Below are 22328 nucleotides of genomic sequence, written 5' to 3'. Positions count from 1 at the left end.
TCATTGATTTTTTGGAGGGTTTTTTGTGTCTGTATCTCCTTCAGTTCTGCTCTGATCTTAGTTATTTCTTGCCTTCTGCTAGCTTTTGAATGTGTTTGCTCTTGCTTCTCTAGTTCTTTTAATTGTGATGTTAGGGTGTCAATTTTAGATCTTTCCAGCTTTCTCTTGTGGGCATTTAGTGCTATAAATTTCCCTCTACACACTGCTTTAAATGTGTGCCAGAGATTCTGGTATGTTGTATCTTTGTTCTCATTGGTTTCAAAAAACCTCTTTATTTCTGCCTTCATTTCGTTATGTACCCAGTGGTCATTCAGGAGCAGATTGTTCAGTTTCCATGTAGTTGAGTGGTTTTGATTGAGTTTCTTAGTCCTGAGTTTTAGTTTGAATGCACTGTGGTCTGAGAGATAGTTTGTTATAATTTCTGTTCTTTTACATTTACTGAGGAGTGCTTTACTTCCCACTATGTGGCCAATTTTGGAATAGGTGCGATGTGGTGCTGAGAAGAATGTATATTCTGTTGATTTGGGGTGGAGAGTTCTATAGATGTCTATTAGGTCCACTTGGTGCAGAGATGAGTTCAATCCCTGGATATCTTTGTTAACTTTCTGTCTCATTAATCTGTCTAATGTTGACAGTGGGGTGTTGAAGTCTCCCATTATTATTGTATGGGAGTCTAAGTCTCTTTGTAAGTCTCTAAGAACGTGCTTTATGAATCTGGGTGCTCCTGTATTGGGTGCATATATATTTAGGATAGTTAGCTCTTCCTGTTGAATTGATCCCTTTACCATTATGTAATGGCCTTCTTTGTCTCTTTTGATCTTTGATGGTTTAAAGTCTGTTTTATCAGAGACTAGGATTGCAACCCCTGCCTTTTTTTGTTTTCCATTTGCTTGGTAGATCTTCCTCCATCCCTTTATTTTGAGCCTATGTATGTCTCTGCATGTGAGATGGGTCTCCTGAATACAGCAAACTGATAGGTCTTGACTCTTTATCCAGTTTGCCAGTCTGTGTCTTTTAATTGGACCATTTCGTCCATTAACATTTAAGGTTAATATTGTTATGCGTGAACTTGATCCTGTCATTATGATATTAACTGGTATTTTGCTTGTTAGTTGATGCAGTTTCTTCCTAGCATCAATGGTCTTTACATTTTGGCATGTTTTTGCAATGTCTGGTACCAGTTGTTCCTTTCCATGTTTAGTGCTTCCTTCAGGATCTCTTGTAGGACAGGCCTGGTGGTAACAAAATCTTTAAGCATTTGCTTGTCTGTAAAGGATTTTGTTTCTTCTTCACTTATGAAACTTAGTTTGGCTGGATATGAAATTCTGGGTTGAAAATTCTTTTCTTTAAGAATGTTGAGTATTGGCCCCCACTCTCATCTGGCTTGGAGAGTTTCTCCCGAGAGATCTGCTGTTAGTCTGATGGGCTTCCCTTTGTGGGTAACCCAACCTTTCTCTCTGGCTGCCGTTAACATTTTTTCCTCATTTCAACTTTGGTGAATCTGGCAATTATGTGTCTTGGAGTTGCTCTTCTCGCAGAGTATCTTTGTGGCGTTCTTTGCATTTCCTGAATTAGAATGTTGGCCTGCCTTGCTAGGTTGGGGAAGTTCTCCTAGATAATATCCTGCAGAGTGTTTTCCAACTTGGTTCCATTCTCCCATCACTTTCAGGCACACCAATCAGACATAGATTTGGTCTTTTCACATAATCCCATATTTCTTGGAGGCTTTGTTCATTTCTTTTTACTCTTTTTTCTCTAAACTTCTCTTCTCACTTCATTTCATTCATTTGATCTTCAATCGCTGATACTCTTTATTCCAGATGATTGAGTCAGTTACTGAAGCTTGTGCATTTGTCACGTAGTTCTCGTGTCATGGTTTTCGTGTCTATCAGTTCGTTTATGGACTTCTCTGCATTGGTTATTCTAGTTATCCATTCATCCATTCTTTTTTCACGGTTTTTAGTTTCTTTGTGCTGGGTACGTAGTTCCTCCTTTAGCTCTGAGAAGTTTGATTGACTGAAGCCTTCTTAACTCGTCAAAGTCATTCTCCATCCAGCTTTGTTCCGTTGCTGGTGATGAGCTGTGTTCCTTTGGAGGGGGAGATGTGCTCTGATTTTTTGAATTTCTAGCTTTTCTGCACTGCTTTTTCCCCATCTTTGTGGTTTTATCTGCCTTTGGTCTTTAATGATGGTGACGTACTGATGGGGTTTTGCTGTGGGTGTCCTTTCTGTTTGTTAGTTTTCCTTCTAACAGTCAGGACCCTCAGCTGCAGGTCTGTTGGAGTTTGCCTGAGGTCTACTCCAGATTCTGTTTGCCTGGGTATCAGCAGCGGAGGCTGCAGAAGATAAAATATTGCTGAACAGCAAGTGTTGCTGTCTGATTCTTGCTCTGGAAGCTTTGTCTCAGAGGTGTACCCAGCCATGCAAAGTGAGAGGTGTCAGTCTGCACCTAGTGGAGGATGTCTCCCAGGTAGGCTACTCAGGGGTCAGGGACCCATTTGAGCAGGCAGTCTGTCCGTTCTCAGATCTCAACCTCCATGCTGGGTGAACCACTGCTCTTCAAAGCTGTCAGACAGGGACATTTACCTCAAAAGCAATATTTTAAGAAAATGCATTCACTGGCCAGGGTGAAGTGAACTGAGATTAGAAGTAAGTAGTGAATGCCTGGGAGAAGTGGACCGGGCTGGGCAGTGTAGAGTGTGTGCCTCTGAGTAAGCAGGTCGGCTCTTCATCAGCGCTGCGGTGACATCCGGATGTACAGAGACATGCACGTGAACTGGGGCCACTGTCATGTCCAAGCAGCAGGTAGGGGCATGTTTGGTGTGGCAGAAGGATGATCCAGGCCTGCCTCCCTCCTCCTGGCACTGCTCCCATGTCTGTTAGCAGAGCTGCTCTGCCTCATGGCATCTTGCGTAGTTTCGACCCTAGTTTTCAGAGGTGCCTCTGGAAAGCTGGCCAATGCATCTGTCCATCCTCTTCCCCAACATGCAGAGCTCTCACCCACCCCAAGACCCCTGGCTGTGAACCTTCCTTCAGCTTTCTCCTCAGAGAGGCCTTCCTTGACCTGCCTGGCAAAACCGGCCACTCCCTGGCATGAGGGAACTTTCTGGTGAGATGGAAATGTTCTGTCTTGCTAGGGCCTTGGTGACATGAGTGTGCACATTTGTCAAAGCTCATTTGTGCATTTTGCTGTATGTAAGTTTCCATCAGAAAAACAACTCTCTACACACATTTACTTCTAGTGAATGAGATGCATGCTGAAGTGTTTCTGTGGGTAGGAACATGCTTGAATATCAGCCATTCCTCCCTTCCCTGCTGTCTCCACATCAGCTCACTTCCTTGGGCCTGTCAGCTCTGAAGCCACCAGCTTCACCCATCTCCACTGCTCCAGACCTGCATCATCTTTCACTTGGTGTTCGTTTGCACTTTTGCCCTCCGGCAGTCTCCACCCGGCAGCCAAATGTTCTTTCCAAACTGTCACTTGGATCATGCTTCTCACCTGTGTAAGACTCTCCACCACTTCCCATTGCAGATCTGCTGAAGTCACAGCCATTCCCATGACCCCCGTGGTCCCACCTTGGCCCCTTCTTTGACCTTATCTTCCTCCCACCACAGTCACTCCAGACCACCCTTCCTTTCTCTTGAGCCTCTGAGCCTTTCTGACGATGTATCCTTTGCATTCTGCTATCCTTTGAATCCTCCCAGAACCCTCTTCCCATGTGCTCAGTATGGTTAGCTCTTCCTCAGGCTTCAGGCCTTCCTGACCTCCAGTGGAAACTGTCCTTCCCACTCACAGATTCTCTATTCTATAACCCTGTTTCTTTCCTTCCCAATGCTCAGGACTAGCTACAATCCTCATTTGTTGATATATTTATCTCCTGTCTCCTAGTGGACTCCCAGGGGCTCGTTCCTGTTCATACAGTTTTCTGATACCCAGAGCAGTGCCTGTTATGAAGGTGTGGCTTTCTGGCCCCTCTGCTCCTCTCTTCTCCCACAGAAAGAAACACCTGGCATTGACAGGAGTCTGTTTTGTGATCCTTTGGGGCCAACTTTCCTGCTCTCAAATGCTCTGTATCCCTTTAGGCCTGTGCTCATCGCTGGAAGAACATCTACTATGAAGCTGACCACATCCTACCCCATGGTTTCTGCTACATCATCCCTTCCAACCTCCAGGCCAAAGGCAGGACGCTGATCCCTTGCTATGAAGGTGAGCATGGATTGATATTTCCTCATCCCCCTACCCACCTCATGCCCTAAGCCCAGCTCCCCACCTCTGCGTACCACCAACTGAACATTTCCCCAGCTTTCCACATGCTCATGATAGGGCAGCACTCTTTGCCCCAGATGGTCTCTTGGTCCCCAAGGCCCTGCCCAGAAAAGAAGCAGGTACGAAGGGGGCAGCAGTCCCAGGCCTTTCCAACCCTTATCTGACTCGGCCGCAGAGCCCACAGTGCTTGCTAAGCTTCATGAAGTCTCAGGGACCGAAATGCACCAAGCCTCAGCCAAGTGACCTAACAGCTGCCTTGGCTTTCTGGTAATGCCAGGTGCTGTGTTGCCTTGGGAAACTTACCTTCTCTCTCTGGACCTCAGTTTCCCTGTCTGAATATTCAGTGGTTGGCCCAGATGATCTCTACAGCCCCAGGCAGCTCCCAGTCAGTCATTAGGCTCCCACACAGCTCCTGGCTGCACTGTGGACGGATGTCCTGAGGTGGTGGGGAGAGGAGACCCAGGATTCATAAAGCAACAGCTGGACAGAAACCTGACACTCTGAACTCTCAGCATTTCATAACATTCGAGGTCTGACTTTCCTTCCCATGTGGTCCTGCAGCCCGGGCAGATGCTGGAGAATTGGGCGCATCCTGAATGCGGTTTTAAGAGCTCCTTGCCAAGGTGCACTTGGAAGGAAAATGTATCCTTTCAGACTTAGAACCTTCAAATGCCTGGGCATCGAGGACAATCCCTAATAGTGATTGAGTCAGTCACTATTTAGCCCTGTCGAATCTGAGCTTTAAGCATTCAGAAAACACGGTTGTTTTCTTCAGTTTGATAGCTTGTAGTTTCCAGTTTTCTCAGCCTAATTTTGGGTAAGCTGGAACCTACTCCTTCTCTAAGTTCTGGACTATTTATTTCTTAATTCCCCTCCTACTTTATTTGGACAGAAGTCTCACTGGCTTGTGTCCACATTGTCTTTGGGCCTCCCTGGGTTTTCCTAGGTTTCAAATTTTGTGGACACTAAAAAGGATTCATGAGAAACACTATATGGACACTGGGACCCTTCTGGGGACTCAGGTGACCCAGGTAGGGTGCTCTGGGAAACGTCCCCCACAGAAAAGCCAGCAAGATCTCTGCAGGAGGCACAAACCCTCTCCCTATAGAGTGAGCCTTCCTTTGTTTTTTCTTTCTCCTCTGTATCAGCATTTGATCAGCTCTGACTGGGCCATGTAGGGGAATGAAACTCTGGCCGTGTTTATATCTGTATTGTCCCAAACAGAAGAAAAACTTTATTTTAAAAATAGATGATGATATAATCAATCAAGAGTGGAGGAATCGTTGGTTTCAGAAACACAAAGCATGTGTCAAGCCTGGGTTTCCACTGCCCCAGTTTACTTCTCCTTTTTCCCAAGGAAGAAAAAGGAAAAGCCTCTGGAACAACCAGTGGGGCAACTCTTCAGGCTGGGAAGGAGCAAGGGGCTCAGCAGGGTGACGGAGGCAGTGATTGTTGAACCACACTAGTTATGCATAGGACCAGTACTTTGGTTTTCCCAGAAGATGACATGCTGTGACAGGGACACATGGCTGTCCCCGATGATTCCTCTGTATACACCACAAGCACAAGGACAGCCCTCCAAAGAGGGAGGTGGAGCTCAATGTCCCTGTGTATGCAGGTCCATGTGGCTCACACTTCTGCATTACTTTCTATTAAGTAACTGTGGATCATCAGTAGGCCAGTGTTGACCTAAGGTCTTTACACGTTCTCTCATCTAATCTTCCCAGAAGCTGTGAAAAATGTTTTTTTCTTTTTTTCTTGGGTCTAATGATGGGTATTTTATTTTGGAAATTGTTCTAGAAGACATCAGTGAGGCAGGGGGAAGTAAGAATGGGAAAGGAAGGCAGCCCATCGAAGATGTGCTCCTCAGCCATTACGTGGGCGAGTGGGTGCAGTCTCTGGGGTGGGTGCCGCGGCCAATGTGGAGTACACAGCTAGAGTCCTCCTTCCTGAGGGCTGAGGGGAAGGGGCTGCCTCCACCTGGCATCCTGTCCTGTGTGTGGGCTGGGAAAGCCTCCAGGACAGAGGTGTGGGTGCTGGCAGGTGGCAGTCAGGCCACATCACAGGAACGGTGGTAGGAGCTGGGGCCAGGAGACAAGTGGGATACCCAAAGGCCAGCTTCTGTGTTGCCATTCTCCTGTGACAGAGGAGTAAGCGGAGACTCAGAGTGTATGTGAATTGTCCCAGGTCACTCAAACAGTAAATGGTGGAGCAGGATTTTGAAGCTGGTATCTGTCTGACTCAGCAAACCATTTTGTGTCCTGGTAATTAATGGTGATTTCTGTTAGTTTGTTTTTTAGGGTTTCTAATTTAAATGAGAAGTAAAAGCCAGTCGACAACCCTCACGAAACAAGAAAGGGTGACTGAACTATCCCAAAAATACAATGGACTTAATGACGGTTAAATGGAACTAGTGAAGAAATTAGCAAAATGATTATGCCCCTGCCCAGTCTTCCTTCCCATGGGCGCACATGCACTTTTATATGCTAACCCATTCATTGGCTTAGGGTGGAAAATGAGGGATGGATGGGTCTGACATGTGGAGTATTGGGGTGTAAGAGCAGCCCCTTAGAAAAATGGGGGACTAAACTGAAAGTTTCTATAGTTCTTAGCCCTGTAAGAGGAGAGGGGTAGAAGATGCTGAGTTTTTTTCTAGAAGACTGGACTGGACAGGTGGCTGGGAGGATGCTGGGTGTAGTGAGAGGGCTCTTGTATGTGCTCTGTTGGCTTTAGGCATTTCCACCTCCCTGTTTTGTGGTTTAAACTAGACCTACTTTGGCTTTTAAGGCCACCCTTATTTCCTCAATGTGGAAAAACTCAGTGATGCAAGTTCTCTGTTCCAGGTTGGGGGTCACATTGTGGTTAAAGACAATGGGAGGATTTTAAGAGTTTGACAGGACCTTTCACATACCACCTAGAGCAGTCTTTCATGAGGTCCAGAGAGGTGATGGCCTGAGTTTTTCTTTCTAATCTGTTATTCACATGCCACACAATGGAGAGGCAAAGTAGCTTGGTGGCCAAGGCACAAATTCTGGACCCAGACTGCCAGAGTTCAAGTCCTGGCTCTGCCACTTCCTCTTAACAGTGTAATCTCAGATGGGTTATTTAAGTTCTCTGTGCCTAACCAACCTCAAGGGTCTATGAAGAGGACTGAGTTAATGCTTCTAAGTCCTTAGAACACTGTCTGGCATATACTTGCTAATGCATGCTAAGCATATATATACTAATATGCCACGTACAACATACTATATTCTGAGCAAGTGTTTGCTAATCATCATAGGCTGACTGACTTGTGTAGCGGGAATAGAGTTCACTTAATCTTAAGTACTTGTTAGTTGCCAGATAGACAAAACCCAAGTGACACAGTTCCAGCTATCAAGAAGCTTCCCAACTACAGGGGAAAACAGAGAGGGGACGTGGTGTTTTAAAAGTGGGAAGGCCGTGTGGAGAGAGAATTTCCTGCCAGTGTGTGTCCTGCTGGAGCCTGTCCCCAAGGCCTTGAGCTGCATCCAAGTACAAGGTGGCATTATTTCATTTTACAATTGGAAAAACTGAAACCCACTTAAAGTCTGCAGGCTGTTGAGACTATGGAAGAGAGGGATGGTGGGAATTCGAGACTTGTCACGGTGGTGGGCACAGGGCAAGGGAGGAGGGGGACAGCTGCCTCTAAACCCACTTCTTGTGGGATGGTGGAAAGACCATAGGAGGGGCTGTGGGTTGAGGTCGGCTCTGCCACACTTCCGCCTCTCTGGCCTCAGGCCTGTCAGTTGGCCTCTCGGTGGGAGTCGACGCTGTGATGCCTCCACTGCATTTTTGTCTTTGAGTTATGGTGAGGAGCTCCCAATAAAACTCGGGTGAAAGTGCTCAGCAAGACCACCCATTGTTCTATAACTGTGGCCTCATTGTAAGTCTCCATATGGGCCAGCTGTGCTCCCTTTACAACACTGGAAGATCAGTTTGGTTGCAGAGACTCTAAATATGTGGAGATCTTTCCAAAATGTCTCAAGCTTTTGAATTCTTAAAAAAAAAGGTCTCTGGTTTGGTACTAGGACATGGCTTCTCAGGTGCTTCCTGTTTCTGGTTGGATGGGAGAAGCTACCAGAATATCCTGTTGGAACCAGGAAATACAGAAGAAATGGGAAATAAAAATGAATTTGGGACATAAACTCATGGAGCATATCCTTCAGTCAGTTTAGTTTGTGTTTGTCTGATGTGAGAACATCATTACTAGCATATGTTCTTTGGTTTTATCAGAATGTGTGAGAAAATGAGAGCTTTGGTGGGACGATATATGGGGGAAACTACTTGTAAATTAAAGGGCAAGCACTATAAAACATTAGTTACTATTAACCAAGCTGTGATATTTTAGGACTCCAAAATGTTAAGTCAATGCATGTGATAAAATCAAGTACAGAGATTTCTTTTATCCTTTGCCCTTGAGACCACTGAGGCAAGAAGTCAGAACTTAGCAGGAGTGAGGCTGCAAACAAGTTGTCTTTTTATTGTGACAGAAAAAGTGACTGTGGAATAACTTGGTAGCAGCTTGGCACATTGACAAAGCGTGTTCAAGACTAAACTCTGATAAAGAAATGCAAGAGGTAATTATGATGCCATCGTATATTAGACCTAAATTGTGGAATCTGGCTTTACTACTCACTTATTGCTATGATTAAACCTATATGCTCCTACTTTCTGACTTGGTGACCGTAGGCAAGCTCCATGAGCTTGGTGCCCTCATTTATAAAATGGGGAGATTAAGATCTACTTAAGAAGTATATGAGGTATGAAGTGCCTAACACACTGCTCAGTCGAGAGTGAATGCTGCTCATTGTCTTCAATTAGAAAATGTGAATTTTCTAATTAATTTTCAAGCAGCATAATAATATTCTTCAATATTCTCAGAAGGTGTCTAACATATCCTGTTTCAGTGACTAGATAATGAAGGGTAGAAAACTGGATATTCCTAAAATGATTTTAAGAGCCCTTGGCAAGATTATAATTTCTCAAATACTGTTGAAGATCATATTGGGACAATTTGGTTGGTAAGCGTTCCTTCCCTTTTTTTGTAGATGACCTCAAAGTTTAACTCATGCCATGTTTAAATGTTCTTAAATTTGGAATTGTTCGAGTCTGAATTTTACCGTGCTTTAAAATTGTGACGGAAAAACTTCCTGTCGATTCCAGAGATTTCTGTACCACTCTATTATCAGGGAATGACTGGCTTTTATTCCTAGTGTGTGTTTGCATTTCTCAGGACAGTGATCATTTCCAGGGAAGGAAATAGATTACCCATTCAGAGGTGAAGATTTTTTTCCCCTTTAATGTTAAAAGTGGTCTCTACAGGGGATAAAAATCAATGAAGATCCATTTACAAATGCAAAGGAATTGGGGTTTTGTTGTGTTGTATTTTTGTTTTGTTTTTGTTTTGGAGAGACTCATAAAAGGCTAAGTTGATCCATTTAAAAATTCAAGAACAGACCTCATAAATTTTTATTAAATAAAGACCTCTACATTTACATAGGATTTTATGGTTTCCAATGAGCTTTAATAAACATTATCATATTAAATAAATACAGCAAATTAAAGAAAAGAGGATACAGTTCTACATTATGGCCAGTTAAACAGAGAGGGACTCTGAGGGGGAGAAAGGGAGGGTGGCCCCAGAGGACAGCCCGGGCTGTAAGGAGGAGGCCAGAGGTCTCCAGCAGCAGCTCTCTGGGGCTTTCCAGCTTTTCTTGGAGCCAAGAATTTTAATCTTGGGCAAACCTATCTCCTATACTTCAAACGTGTTTCCATGTATTACATGGAATTATCGACTACCTAAACTGCATCTTTTGTTCCTCTCAGAAAAATTCACAGATTCAGATTCACCTAATATTTATTGAGCACCTACCTGGTGCCAGGTACTTAACATTTATGATCTTACTGAGTAATCACATCATTCTCAGATAAGTACTCTTACCCTTGTTATACAGATGAGAAAACTGAGGCCCAGGGAGCTTGATGAAGGTCACAGGCTTATTAGTCAGAGGAGGGGTTGACAGCTTTTAAGTGTGTAGTAGGTTTCTTTGTAGCTGCCTGTTCTGTTGGGATCCTGGTTTTCTTGGTGATTACTGGGTGCTGTGGCCTATCACAGAAAAAAAATTCATATTTTTTTCAATAGCATAATTTTATGAATTTTTTGGACACTATACTATAGACTTGTTAAGCTATGTTTCAGTTTTGCAATTATAGATACACTCTGTAGACAAGTCCCAGCAGGTACAGAGGGAGACCTGGGCCCTTAGACTGATAAAATGTAGCCAGGAGACCAGTCTGCTCTAGTCTGGAGTGGCTGCTTACTGGAAACATTTGGTTTGGGTATCTGTGCAGGAGTTTGACTGTCTGTGCTTTTGTGCTTTGGTGCCAATTATTTCATGAGTCGTTTTTTTTTTTTTTTTTTTTTTTGGTTATATAGATAAGAGGTTTCTATGTTGCTCAGGCTCACCTCCAACGTCTAGCCTTGCCTCCTTATGCGCCAGGACAATAGGCCTGAGCCACTGCGGCTCCCTATTTCATGAGTCTTTTAGCTTAGGTCCCAAAATTGAATTCTGCTCAGTTCTGAGCTGGGTTTCTCACTGAAATGTGACTGTCCCATGTTCATGGTCACTTTTTTTTTTTCTGAGAGTAGAGCATGACGCAATGCATAGTAAATTGAATGTCTATATATACATTATTATGTGCCTGTATTGTTACTTGCTGCTGAAGTAGGGAGTTGGCAAAATGGGTTGCTAAGTTCTGGGTAAAGGGAATGCTTTAAAGATTACAAAACTCCTTTTTTGGTAATATTAAAAAATTATTGGCCAGGCACGGTGGCTCACGCCTGTAATCCTAGCACTTTGGGAGGCCAAGGCTGGCAGATCACCTGATATCAGGAGTTCGAGACCAGCCTGGCCAACATGGTGAAACCCTGCCTCTACTAAAAAATACAAAAATTAGCTGGGCGTGGTGGTGTGCACCTGTAATCCCAGCTACTTGAGAGGGTGAGGCACGAGATTAACTTGAATCCGAGAGGCGGTGGTTGTGGTGAGCCAGGATTGCACCACTGCACTCCAGCCTGGGCGACAGAATGAGACTCTGTCTCAAAAAAAAAAAAAAAAATTATTTTAAAAAATAAATAACATAAAAATTACCATTTTAACCATTTTTAAGTGTACAGTTCTGTAGCCTTATGTACATTCACACTGCCATGCCACTATCACCACCATCCATCCCCAGAACTTTTGCATCACCCCAAACTAAAACTCTGTACCCATTAAACATGAACTTCCCATTCCCTGCTTTCCCCAGTCCCTGACAACCGCCATTCTACTTTGTCTCTGAATTTGGCTACTCTAGACACCGCATGTAAGACAAATCATACAATATGTGCCCTTTTGTGACTGACTTGTGTCACTTAGCATGATGTCCTCAAGGTATATCCACATCGTAGCATCTGTCAGAATTTTCTTCCTTTTCAAAGGAAGGAATATTTAATAATATTCCATTGTATGTATGTGCCCCACATTTATCTATTTATCTGTTTATAAAACATTTTGTTTGAATGCTAAGAATGTTTTCACTGGAAATGTGCTTTGTGAAGCATAAGGGAGTGGCAGAAGCAGACTGGAAGTTGGGAGCCTGGCTCTTGGGTCCTGACGCTGAGGCTAATCAGCGGTATGGCTTTAAACAAACCACTTGCTCTTTCTGAGCAAAAATATTCCATTTGTAAATAAATGGATAGAGTTAGAGTTACTAGGCATTCCCTGAAGATCTTTTCCCCCTTTAAAATCTTTCTCTCATTTAATTCTGAGTTTCTGGCTTTATGCACTTTGTGTTTAATGCACACCATAGCTTAGTCATCAATTATTTTCATAAAATGTTCTCCCTTCCTCTTTAACCTAGCTGTTTAGTTTATTTATGGTTTTTTCCCCCATTTACAGGTGGTCCCTTGTAAACTGAGGGTAGTTTTATTCTTTCTTCATTTTTCTGTATAATTGCCCTTTTAATTACTAGAGCTCTGTCTGCCCAAATGCATTGTTTCCTGTATTATATAATTATCAGTTATTTAGATTTGCCACTTTGTTAGAAGCAAAATGCTTGTTCCTCAGTGCCACAATGAAATAGCACTCAAACGTAAATTTAATTTTCTCAGTAAGGCAATTTTTACTTCTATAGAAGGATGTGATTCGTGGATGGAATAATGGTGAGAGCACACCTGGACAGGGGAGGGGCAGGGATTCTTATTTGTGATGCAGGTAGCCCCTACTGCTGTGTCGTTCCCCTGTTTCCTGGGGTTGGACCACACAGTCTAAGCTAATTCCAATTGGCTCTTTTAAAGAGAGTAGGAGTATGATCCTGAGTGGCGGGGTGAGTAGTTCAGTGGGAAGGGTGGTTACAGAACAGGTGACTCAGGATGATTCGGGTCAGAGCAGGTGACCAGGGGTGACTCAAAATGGAGCAGGTAACCAGGGTGACTCAGGTCAAAGCAGGGGACCAGGGGAACAGATGTGAACTACTGATGAGAACTGATGGGAAAGTTGTTTACTGAAACTAGAGGCAAGGGAGCTGAAGAGAATCAGGAAGTTAAACTTTAAAATGGAGAATCAAAGAATAAGAGAGCTGAACATAGTGACATACTGATTCTTTGAAGAGAAACTTGGAGTTCGTATATCTAACAACTCCATGGTGAAAATCAGAATAAAGATTGGCAAGCTATTTTCCCCCCAATATTTTGTTTTATAGCTAAGCTAAAGAATTACAGAAAAATAATTGTAAAATTGATGTGTTAAGCTTTGAAAGACAAAACTTTCTCAAATGGGTAATACGCAGGGAGATTATTAGGAAAAATATATGTTATGCTGTATGTGAATCTTGATCTTTCTGTGGAATGGTTTTATCCTGGCCTTTTGGAAAGGGTGCAGGAAGTGATCCCACCCGATTGGTGGTCTACTTGAATTACATTCGTTAATGTAGGCTCCATGCATTGAGTTGCGGATTGTGAACATTTGGAAACCAGTATTTTTTTCCTCTCTGAATTGCCTTCTGTTTAGACAGGGCTTAATAAAACCAGCAGCTAAACCAAGGAAAATACTCCCATTTTTAGAATGGAGGAGCCATACAACGTAATGAATTAAAGCCTGTAATGCAGGCCAAGTAATTCAATCCCACCCATGGCAGAAAGAGTTCTATAACCTGGTTCCAGCTTCTCTAAGTGACTTCTAAGTCCCCTTGTTCAACCCTATATTTTGGGTCTCGGATTTGGCTTCTCCTGTTTTTTTTTTTTGAGACCAGATCTGGCCCTGTTGCCCAGGCTGGAGGGCAGCAGTGTGATCGTGGCTCACTGCAACCTCTGCCTCCCAGACTCAAGCCATCCTCCCACCTCAGCCTTCTGAGTAGCTGGGACTACAGGTGTGCACCACCACGTCCAGCTAATTTTTGTATTTCTGTAGAGATGGGGGTCTCACTTTGTTCCCCAGGCTGATTTTCAACTCCTGGACTCAAGTGATCTGCCTGCCTCGGCCTCCCAAAGTGCTGGGATTACAGGTGTGAGCCACCATGCTGGCCAGCTTCCCCAAATTTAAGAGTTAGGTTTGTTACAGTGCCTGTGAGCTGTTGTCAGGCAAAGCCTGCTTTTCCCTTGCTTCTTTGAGGTGGATAAATGTTTTGTTCGGTAGTGGAGAGGGCACTAGCTGTTGTAGTTCTCTCTGCAGGGCCATGTACCTGGGGGCATTTGGAGACCGAGTGGACATGCCCAGGAGCAGCCAACTGCTGGGCCCCACAGCCTTTGTGTTTGTGCAGGAAAAGTTCTTCCCGGGAACACAGAAGACTGGAGGTCACCCCCACCCCTCCCAGGTCCCTCCACCCTGCACTTCCTGCACTTGTCAATGGAGGGAGGGTGTGTGACCTGGGCTTGCTGGGGGTGTTGTTTGGGGGGCAGCTGCTTGCCTCTCTCTGCACCTACCTCCCTTCCCATAGCTTTGTGATATAGGCTGTCCTGCCATCTCAGGTCTAGACAAGCAAAATCAAGTTGTATTTTTAAGTTTTTTAGATATGAGTATGGCAGAATAACCCTATGTACATACTCTTTGGGGGAAGAAAGGTCCATACATGAACATTTAGAAGATAGATTAGGGAGACACCTCAACCTGCCCTCTTGACATGTATATGAAGCAATCAGGTTAAAATAATAGTGGTGCCCTTAAATCACAGAAGTAGCATTCAAAGGAGTAAAAACAATGGAAAGCATGCATGTGGCCAGGCCATGGAAGGCATGGAATGTGAAACTGTCCAATCCAATAACACCCACTAACTTTCCTAGACTAGACTTGCCAGGCCCCACAGCTACCCCCAAAGTGTGTGTGGCAGGGATTGGGTAGGTGGTAGAAGGTTTAGAACCGGATCCTACTCTACCTTGAAGGGATTAATGACAGAGTCACAGAAGTTTCTGGGACGCTGAGACACGGCCTACCCTCCGATCTGGACTTGGTTATAGGAGCCAGTCAGGGGGCCCCATTGTTTGATTCCTTACCCTAGAGCATCCTGAGAAGGCAGGTTAGACTTGGGATTTCAGAAATGTGAAAGTCAGTGATGGTACCCACTTCCATGTGTGTCCCAGGCCCTCAGACCTCTGGTGGGGCAGTCCCAGCTTGGGGAGGCGGAGGCTGGCCTGAAAACAGCACTTCATGCTGCCTGAAACAGGGGTGCCTTTAAGGGCTTCCCCTTGCTGGCCTTTAGCCTGGGCCAGAAGTGGGGTACTCCTAGCTTCCAGTGAGGCCGTCGCCACCTCAGAAACCCCAGGTCGTGCTCCGAACATAGACCAGATCAAATACAGTTTAGGGAGGAAGTTGAGAAAGGCACCGAAGTTCTCAAATCTCCTGTTTTTTGGAGGCCTTGTCATAAAGAGACCTTGAGACTGCTTTAAAAGATCAAAGAGTCCCACACAATTCCTATTCATGTCAGAAATGTATGAGTCTGAACTGGTGGTGTATCTTGCACTATAGTTTCATTCAGCTCATGGGGTCTGAATTTCCTTTGTATGTTTCATTTTTTCAAGAGTTACAATTGGGTGTTTAGTCTCTAGAGTCAGTGGATGGATATGCTTTTAGCCAGACTTTTCACATTTAATATGTAACAGTTTGTTTAGGTTGAGACATTTTGATCCTTTTTGCCATTGTGCTATTTGATGCAGGACTTATTATTAATTTGTATTATTTCTTGCTATTATGCAATTTGATGCAGGATTTGTTCATTGCTTTGCACTAGTCTCACTCCCAGCCCTGGTGCAAGATTCTGCAGGGAACAAACAAGGTCCTTTTGTTACTGGGCTGCTTTCTGGCAGGTCTAGCAGTTGTCCTTATAATAACAGGACAAGGCGGGAGAACTGATTTTGCCCTGCGTGGAAGAGGAGTAACTCAATTGACATTCTTTGTCATTTAGCAGTCGGTTAATGGCCACTTACTGGAAAATGTTACTAGGCTCTGTGGTGAGTGTTGTTAGAAAATGAATTACTCTGTATATTTCCCCAGGGCCCTTTTTCCCCTTGCCTGGAGTAGACACTCAGAACTGCAGGAAGTGGCACTGTGTTGCAATCATAGTTTCACTGTCCCTTTGTATTTTGCGTTTCAAAAATAATGATACTGCTTTTAATGGCACCAGAGACTTGCCAGGAGCCCAGGGGGTGGTACAGGGTCACTGGGTTATTTGTTGGGTAGCCCTGGCCTGAGGGTGCCCAGGGGTGGCCTGTGGAAGATCTCCAGCAATGTCAGCCTCACATGTGATTCATTTGAGTCACTCTGAACATCTCTCCACCTCCTTGACTTTACCCATGAAATGATTTCCAACATCCAGTCACTTCCCTGGGTATTTTTAGTCACTCACTTTGCAGAACCTTTGATGGGCTACAGAGGTGAAGGAATGGGTTTCTAAGTCCAAGCTGAGGTAGAATCGTGGCATTGCCATTTACTAGAGCTGCGTGACCTTAGACAATTCACTTAACCTCTCTGAGCCTCAGTATTCTTACCTGTTAACCAATGGGCATATGGGTTCCTAGGGATGAGGGACCAGTGAAATGATATGCCTGGAGACAGCTAACACAGTGCCTGGAACATGCTAAGCACTTGTCAAAAGTTTCCTCCCCCTCTTCCTTGCCAACTTAAAATTAAAACTGCAGCGGCGGAATGCCCCCATTTGTTGGGTAGCAGTGTTGTGAGCTGAGGGGATGGAGGAGGAGAAGAGCTTATCTATTAGTTTTCTTTCCACCTGGAGAGATCTTCCCCCTTTCCTTCCACACAACAATAGTGCAGCCGAATGCCAGAGGAGTCCCTTCTTCTTGCAGTCCTCTGCCGACAGCTTGTTTCTTTTTGGATGGTAGGAGGCATCCAAAGCCTCTTTTAGGGAGGGTTGGTCTTCATCCAGGAGACTCCACACTGGGATGGCCACATCGTTCCATTTCTGGGTCATGTTTTCAGCTCCTTGGGCCTGCGAGGGATCTCTGTCCCTTCTGAAGTAAATGAAATAATTGTTACCAGCCTCCCACTTAATGACTGTGGCTACTGCTCCTCTTTCTCGCACACGAGGGGAGGAAGTCTGCTGGGGTGCTGGGCAGCCTCCCTACCCGATGGCACCACAGCGTGGATTTTTGAGGTCTGGTGGATTCCTGAGACTTTGCTTCCTCACCCCAGTCTGGACGGCATCCCTGGGCCCAGCCTGCTGCGGTACTCTCGGGAAGTGGCCGGTTGGCTCTGCTGGCTCCACGCACAGCTGGCACACACTGACATGGCTGTGGTTTGCTTCTCTCTCCTTCCTTCCCCCTAGAGTATAAGAAGAAATACGGAGAGGAACACGGCTCCTGCCAGGCTGGGATAGCGGGCTTCTTCACCGAGGTGGGTGTCTGCTGTCTGGGCATTTCTGTTCTCTTGTGGGTGTTCATTTCCCTGCTTATGTAATTTTGGCAGCTCTTAGAGGTGGGACTTCTGGAGTCCCAGATACATGAGCTTCGAGGGCGCAGATTCTGGTCCTTACACCGGAGGAGGCTATTTCAACCTGCCAGGAGGGCACCAGCTGGCCAGAGACCACTGGGCAGAGGAGGTGGGCTGGCTCATCTGGAGGCTACCCCCATTTGATGATTTCTATAGGAGTCCGCTTGACTCTGAGACCTGGGGAAGGAGTCGATTCAGGGATGTGTGAGTGAGACAACATTCAGTCAGGTTGTGCCCCATTGTTGGCGGCTGTGCAGATACATGAAGCATGTAAGCATCCCCTCCTAGTGGCCCTCTCTCCTTAGTGAAGAGACTTGTTTGTTTGAGACAGAGTCTCGCTCTGTCGCTCAGGCTGGAGTGCAGTGGCATGATCTCGGCTCACTGCAACCTCCGCCTCCTGGGTTCAAGCAATTCTCCTGCCTTAGCCTCCTGGTTACAGGTGCCCACCACCACACCCGGCTAATTTTTGTATTTTTAGTAGAGATGGGGTTTCGCCATGTTGGCCAGGCTGGCCTCGAACTCCTGACCTCAGGAGATCTGCCCGCCTTGGCCTCCCAAAGTGGTGGAATTACAGGCTGAGCCACTACACCTGCCCTGAGAGACTTGGTTTTACACACAACTCTAACCATTCCCTTTACCAGATTCTGAAGGACAGGACACCTGCATGCTTATGGGCCCTTGTGGTAGTATCATGACTTTTGGCTGGTAGTACATTTTTAGGGACTGTTTTCTTGTGTCATTCTTACTTACTGTAAGTTTGCCCTTCATATCAATTCCTCCTCTCTCAAACACTTTCATGCCTGCCTGCTGGCACTGTCCATCCATGTGGTCGCTCAGGCCAAAACAAGAGTCCTTTTTACTTCTAATTCATCTGCAATCCTGTTGTTTTAGCCTCTAAAACACATCCCAAATATGACAGCTTTTATTACCAATACAATCGCCTCCATTATCACCATCATGCTTCTAGAAAGGCCACCACCAGCGCCTGGAGGTACACTGGCCCTGATTGGTCTTCTTACCTCTATTATGCTTTTTTAAAAATTGTGGTAAAATACACGTGTTATAAAAGTCACCACTTTAAAGTGTAGTTCAGCGGCATTAGTGCATTCAGTGTTGTGCACCCGTCACCACGGGCTAGGTTAGAACACTTTTATCACCCAGCCTGCATCCATTCTGACCTGTGCAGTGTGCTTTCTGCATACCAGCCCCAGGGGCCTTCAAATGAAACCCATCCTTCTGACTCCGAGGCTTCCCAGTCACTGGAGGATTAGAATCTAAAGCTCCTCATCCTGGCCCCTGGACTTGGCTCCCTGAGGCCATCTCTCTCTTTCCCTCACTCCAGGACAGCAGAGAGCTGGGGGAGGGCATGGGACATGGAGGATGGAGGGAGGATGAAGGGTGCCCTCTGGCTTCCAAAATGAGGGCACCTCCTGAGTCAGGAGCAAGACTGCCCACCTGCATTTCAGAAACTGCTGTTTAAATCCAAAGAGAAGATAGACAGTTGGCAAATTCATAATGTCTGATCCAGAAAGCAAGCAAGAAAAGGCAGAAAGTCAGAAGTTTTATTATTTTCACTCTCAAACCAATAAATAGGAGATGCTACCCTCCAATCCCCATTCCACACCCTCAGTGATTCTTACTTCACTGGAGAATCATTTTTATGACAGTCGACAGAGTTCTATGCCTTGGGAATGGCACCATTCCTAGCCATTGAGGCCAAATTTAAAGATTCTTCTCTCACCTCACTCTCCTACTTCTAAGCTACCTTGCAAGTCCCACTACCTCCTATGCTCTCAAAACCTCTAACAATGACATCCATTGCTCTCCACATCCTCTGCCACCCCACAAATCTAAGCCACAGTTGTCTTGCTCCCAACCCACTGTGGAACCCTTCTACCATCCTGCTTACACCCTTGCCTCTGGACAGACTGATACCCATATGGCAGCCAGAACCACCTTTTACAAACAAGAAAAATATCATGGTGCACCCTTGCTCAGAACTTTCTAGTGTCTTCTCATCCTACTTAGAATGAAATGCACATGCCTTCCCTTGGCCTCCCAGCCTTCCTGCCTTTCCAGGCTCATCTCCTACCTCACCCACTACGTGGTATTTTCAGCTGCTGCTAGGACATGCCGGACTCCCACTGGTGGCATTGCACTGGAGATCCATTCACGTGGCTCTGTACACAAGTGTTTCTTTAGAAGAGACACTAATGGAGGAACTGCTGGGTCAAAAGGCACTCAGATTTGAATTTGATACATGTTGGCAAATTGCACTTCAGACATGTTTACCAGTTGACACTCCCCTGCATTGCGGCTGTCTCTATCTTCTCTCCCTCAGACTTTAAATTTTTGTTATGAAAAAACATCTCGTTTTAATGTCACTTTCCCTGATTATTAATGTCCTTTAATATTCTTTTAAAATATTGACCATTTGTACTTGTTTTCCTGGAAGTTGCCTGTTTATGTTCTTAGTATGTTACTCTGTTTTGTTGTTGTTGTTGTTTTCCTGGTTTTTAGGAACTTGTTGCATATTTTCAACACTAATCTCTTACCTGATATATGTGTTTTTCACCTGATATACAATTTTTTTCATCAGCCTTTTTGTTATCTTTTAAGTTTGCCAATAGTGTCTTTATCATCCTGGCAATAAACATACACAGTTGGTCAAATCTATCAGTCTTTTTTTCCCCCAGATTCTAAACTTCTGTCTTAGGAAGGTTATTCCTTATGTGCACTGCAAGTTGGCATGAGCAGCTGGGCAGAAGAGTGCCCGGGATCTACAACAGAAGTCTGGGCTGAACAAACTCCCATATTTTATACTTATATTTTCAATATACTTATATTTTTAATAGCACTTTCATAGGTTGTTTTTAAAAAAGATTTCTATCTTTAATCTTTCTGGAATTTGTGTTATATACATTGTGTGATAGAAACTACATTATTTTTCTAAATATATAGTTGGTTGTTCTGATACTGGTTTGTTAAACAACTTTTCCTCTCCCCGTTGAAATGCCATCCTGCCATGTGGCAACTTCACTCTTCTTCCATCTCAGTAAACATTTAGATCGTGTAACAAGTATGGCTGTTGTTCCTCCAACAGACCTGTCTAGTATCGTGTGACTTGAGTCAATAGGCAGTAGGGAACCACTGTAAGTTCACAAGCAGGTGACACACTGGCAGATGGCAGTGTTGAAAGAAAGGCTATTTGGGCTGGGTTTGCCCAGAACCTTGGGAGTGGAAGGGCCTGAAGGGAGGCCTGGTAGGAGGCCATGATGTGGTCCAGCCATGAAGCAATGGGACAGGCTAGGGGGAAGCTTAAGGAATCAAAATGATTGGGGGAGGCAGAGAATATGAAGGAGGTGTCAAGGGGCTGGGTGGCCAGGGAGCTGTGGGGTAGAGGAAGGAGGGTTTGAGCCAGGCTTCTGGAGAATCGTGGTGCCCCTGGTGGAAAGGGGTTGCCTGAGAAAGAACCCAATGGGAGATGTAAACTGCCGAGTCTGCTTTCAGATACATGGAGTGTGTGATGTTTTTAGAGGACATTTGGACTTAGGGACTGGAGTCCTGCCTGGGGTAGAAACTTAGATTTGGCTGTTGCTCATGACTCTCTTAGGGGATGAGTGTGCTTAGTGTGGGGCGTGGGGGAGACCCCTCCCTTTAGATGGGAGGAGAAGCTAGATTGATGGGAGACATCAGAACTCAACAGAGATGTTGACAGAGAGCCGAGAGAGAAAGTGTTCCCAGGAGGGAAGTGTCATTATGTTAGCCGCAGCTGCTGGCAAGTCAGACATTGGGCTGGGTGGAGGCAGGGAGTGGTAGGAGGAGCTGGTGGGGCAGGGGTGTGGAGGGGAAGTCCACCCTGTGCAAGCTCAGGGTGACCAGAAGAACAGAAGACCTGCTGAAATCCAGGCTCTGGGATTTAGAGCCCGAGGGAACCATGGGGTGTCAGCCTGTGCTGGCTGTGCTCTCATGGTACAGCAAAGTGGGGACATGGTGGGTGTACAGAGTGGCCGGGGAGGGTGGGCAGTGTGAGTGGGAAGGCAGCCCCTCTGGGCGCCACTGTGTCCTCTGACCCCGGCCTGCTGTCTCCTGGCCACTTTGGACTTTGGCCTCCGCTTTGGTTCCCAGGCTTTTGGCCTCCTTAAAGAAGAGGTCTTTGAACTCACTGCCTGCCTTGTTTCTGGAAGTTCAGCTGTTTGTGGCTGAGCAGGAAATGTGGTTGAAGGGGCCAGGCCAGCATGGCTCCCCTCCTCTGCCCGCTTGCTGACCTCGTCACTTGGGCTTGTCTTTTCTGTGAGCTGATGTCCCCTCACAGGGCAGACAGCTGCTGCCCAAACTGGACATGGATCTGTGTCCTTCTGGACACAATAGCTATGTTGCCCCAAAGTATTTTGGCCTAAGGTACCTGCTTGACCTGCAGGTCAGTGACCCTGAGCTTAACAAAGCCCTCTGAGCTACGGATACCACCTGAGTTTTAGCCTGTCATTGAGGATTAGAGAGAATTTCCTGGGAAGTTTATTTATTTTTGTAGATGAGGCTAACAGAGGTAGTAGATACTGCTTAGCAGCAAGAGAGAATTTGGACCAACGGGGCTGGCGTTCGTGCCTGCTGCAGAAGCCTGGAGACACTTGGGTGGCAGTTTGTTCAGCACGGACTTCTGTTGTAGATCCTGGGCACTCTCCTGCCCAGCTGCTCATGCCAACTTGCAGTACACAGAAGAAATGTATGGCTTTTCCCAGGCACACCTAGATGCCCTGGTCCCTCTAGGGGTTCTGCTAATAAATGCGTCTTGGGAAAAAGGTGCATTGCTTATACATGGGATTCCACAAATGTGATTTAGGTAGTGGTGGCCTTTGCTTGGGGCAGCTTTCATTTGTGTGTGTGACATTGACACTGGCTGTTCCTGGGTGGTGGGTAGCTAAGTATTGGTCACTTTTTCCTAGCACTTGTGAACAGCACCAGAAAGGTCACAAGCATCATCCATAGTGAACAGAAAAAACAAATATGAGGGATTTCCAGGAAGGCACTGTCCCTCCCTTCAGCCTCAGCTCTGAGGGTCGCAGG

At 45.5% G+C, this 22328-nt stretch overlaps 1 protein-coding gene across 1 annotated transcript in view; it reads left to right on the top strand.

Annotated features, from left to right (window-relative positions):
* The window catches only part of ITGA9 (integrin subunit alpha 9), a 415573-nt gene that overhangs the window by 31032 nt on the left and 362213 nt on the right, over positions 1-22328 (top strand). Inside the window, exons 4-5 of the mRNA XM_030930740.1 lie at positions 4083-4206; positions 17101-17168. Coding sequence (XP_030786600.1) covers positions 4083-4206; positions 17101-17168 — 192 coding nt within the window. The remainder of the gene's footprint in view (positions 1-4082; positions 4207-17100; positions 17169-22328) is intronic.

The sequence above is a fragment of the Rhinopithecus roxellana genome, chromosome 1 (assembly GCF_007565055.1).
Source record: "Rhinopithecus roxellana isolate Shanxi Qingling chromosome 1, ASM756505v1, whole genome shotgun sequence".
Classification (NCBI taxonomy): Eukaryota; Metazoa; Chordata; class Mammalia; order Primates; family Cercopithecidae; genus Rhinopithecus; species Rhinopithecus roxellana.
This window is presented reverse-complemented; position numbering and strand designations above follow the sequence as displayed.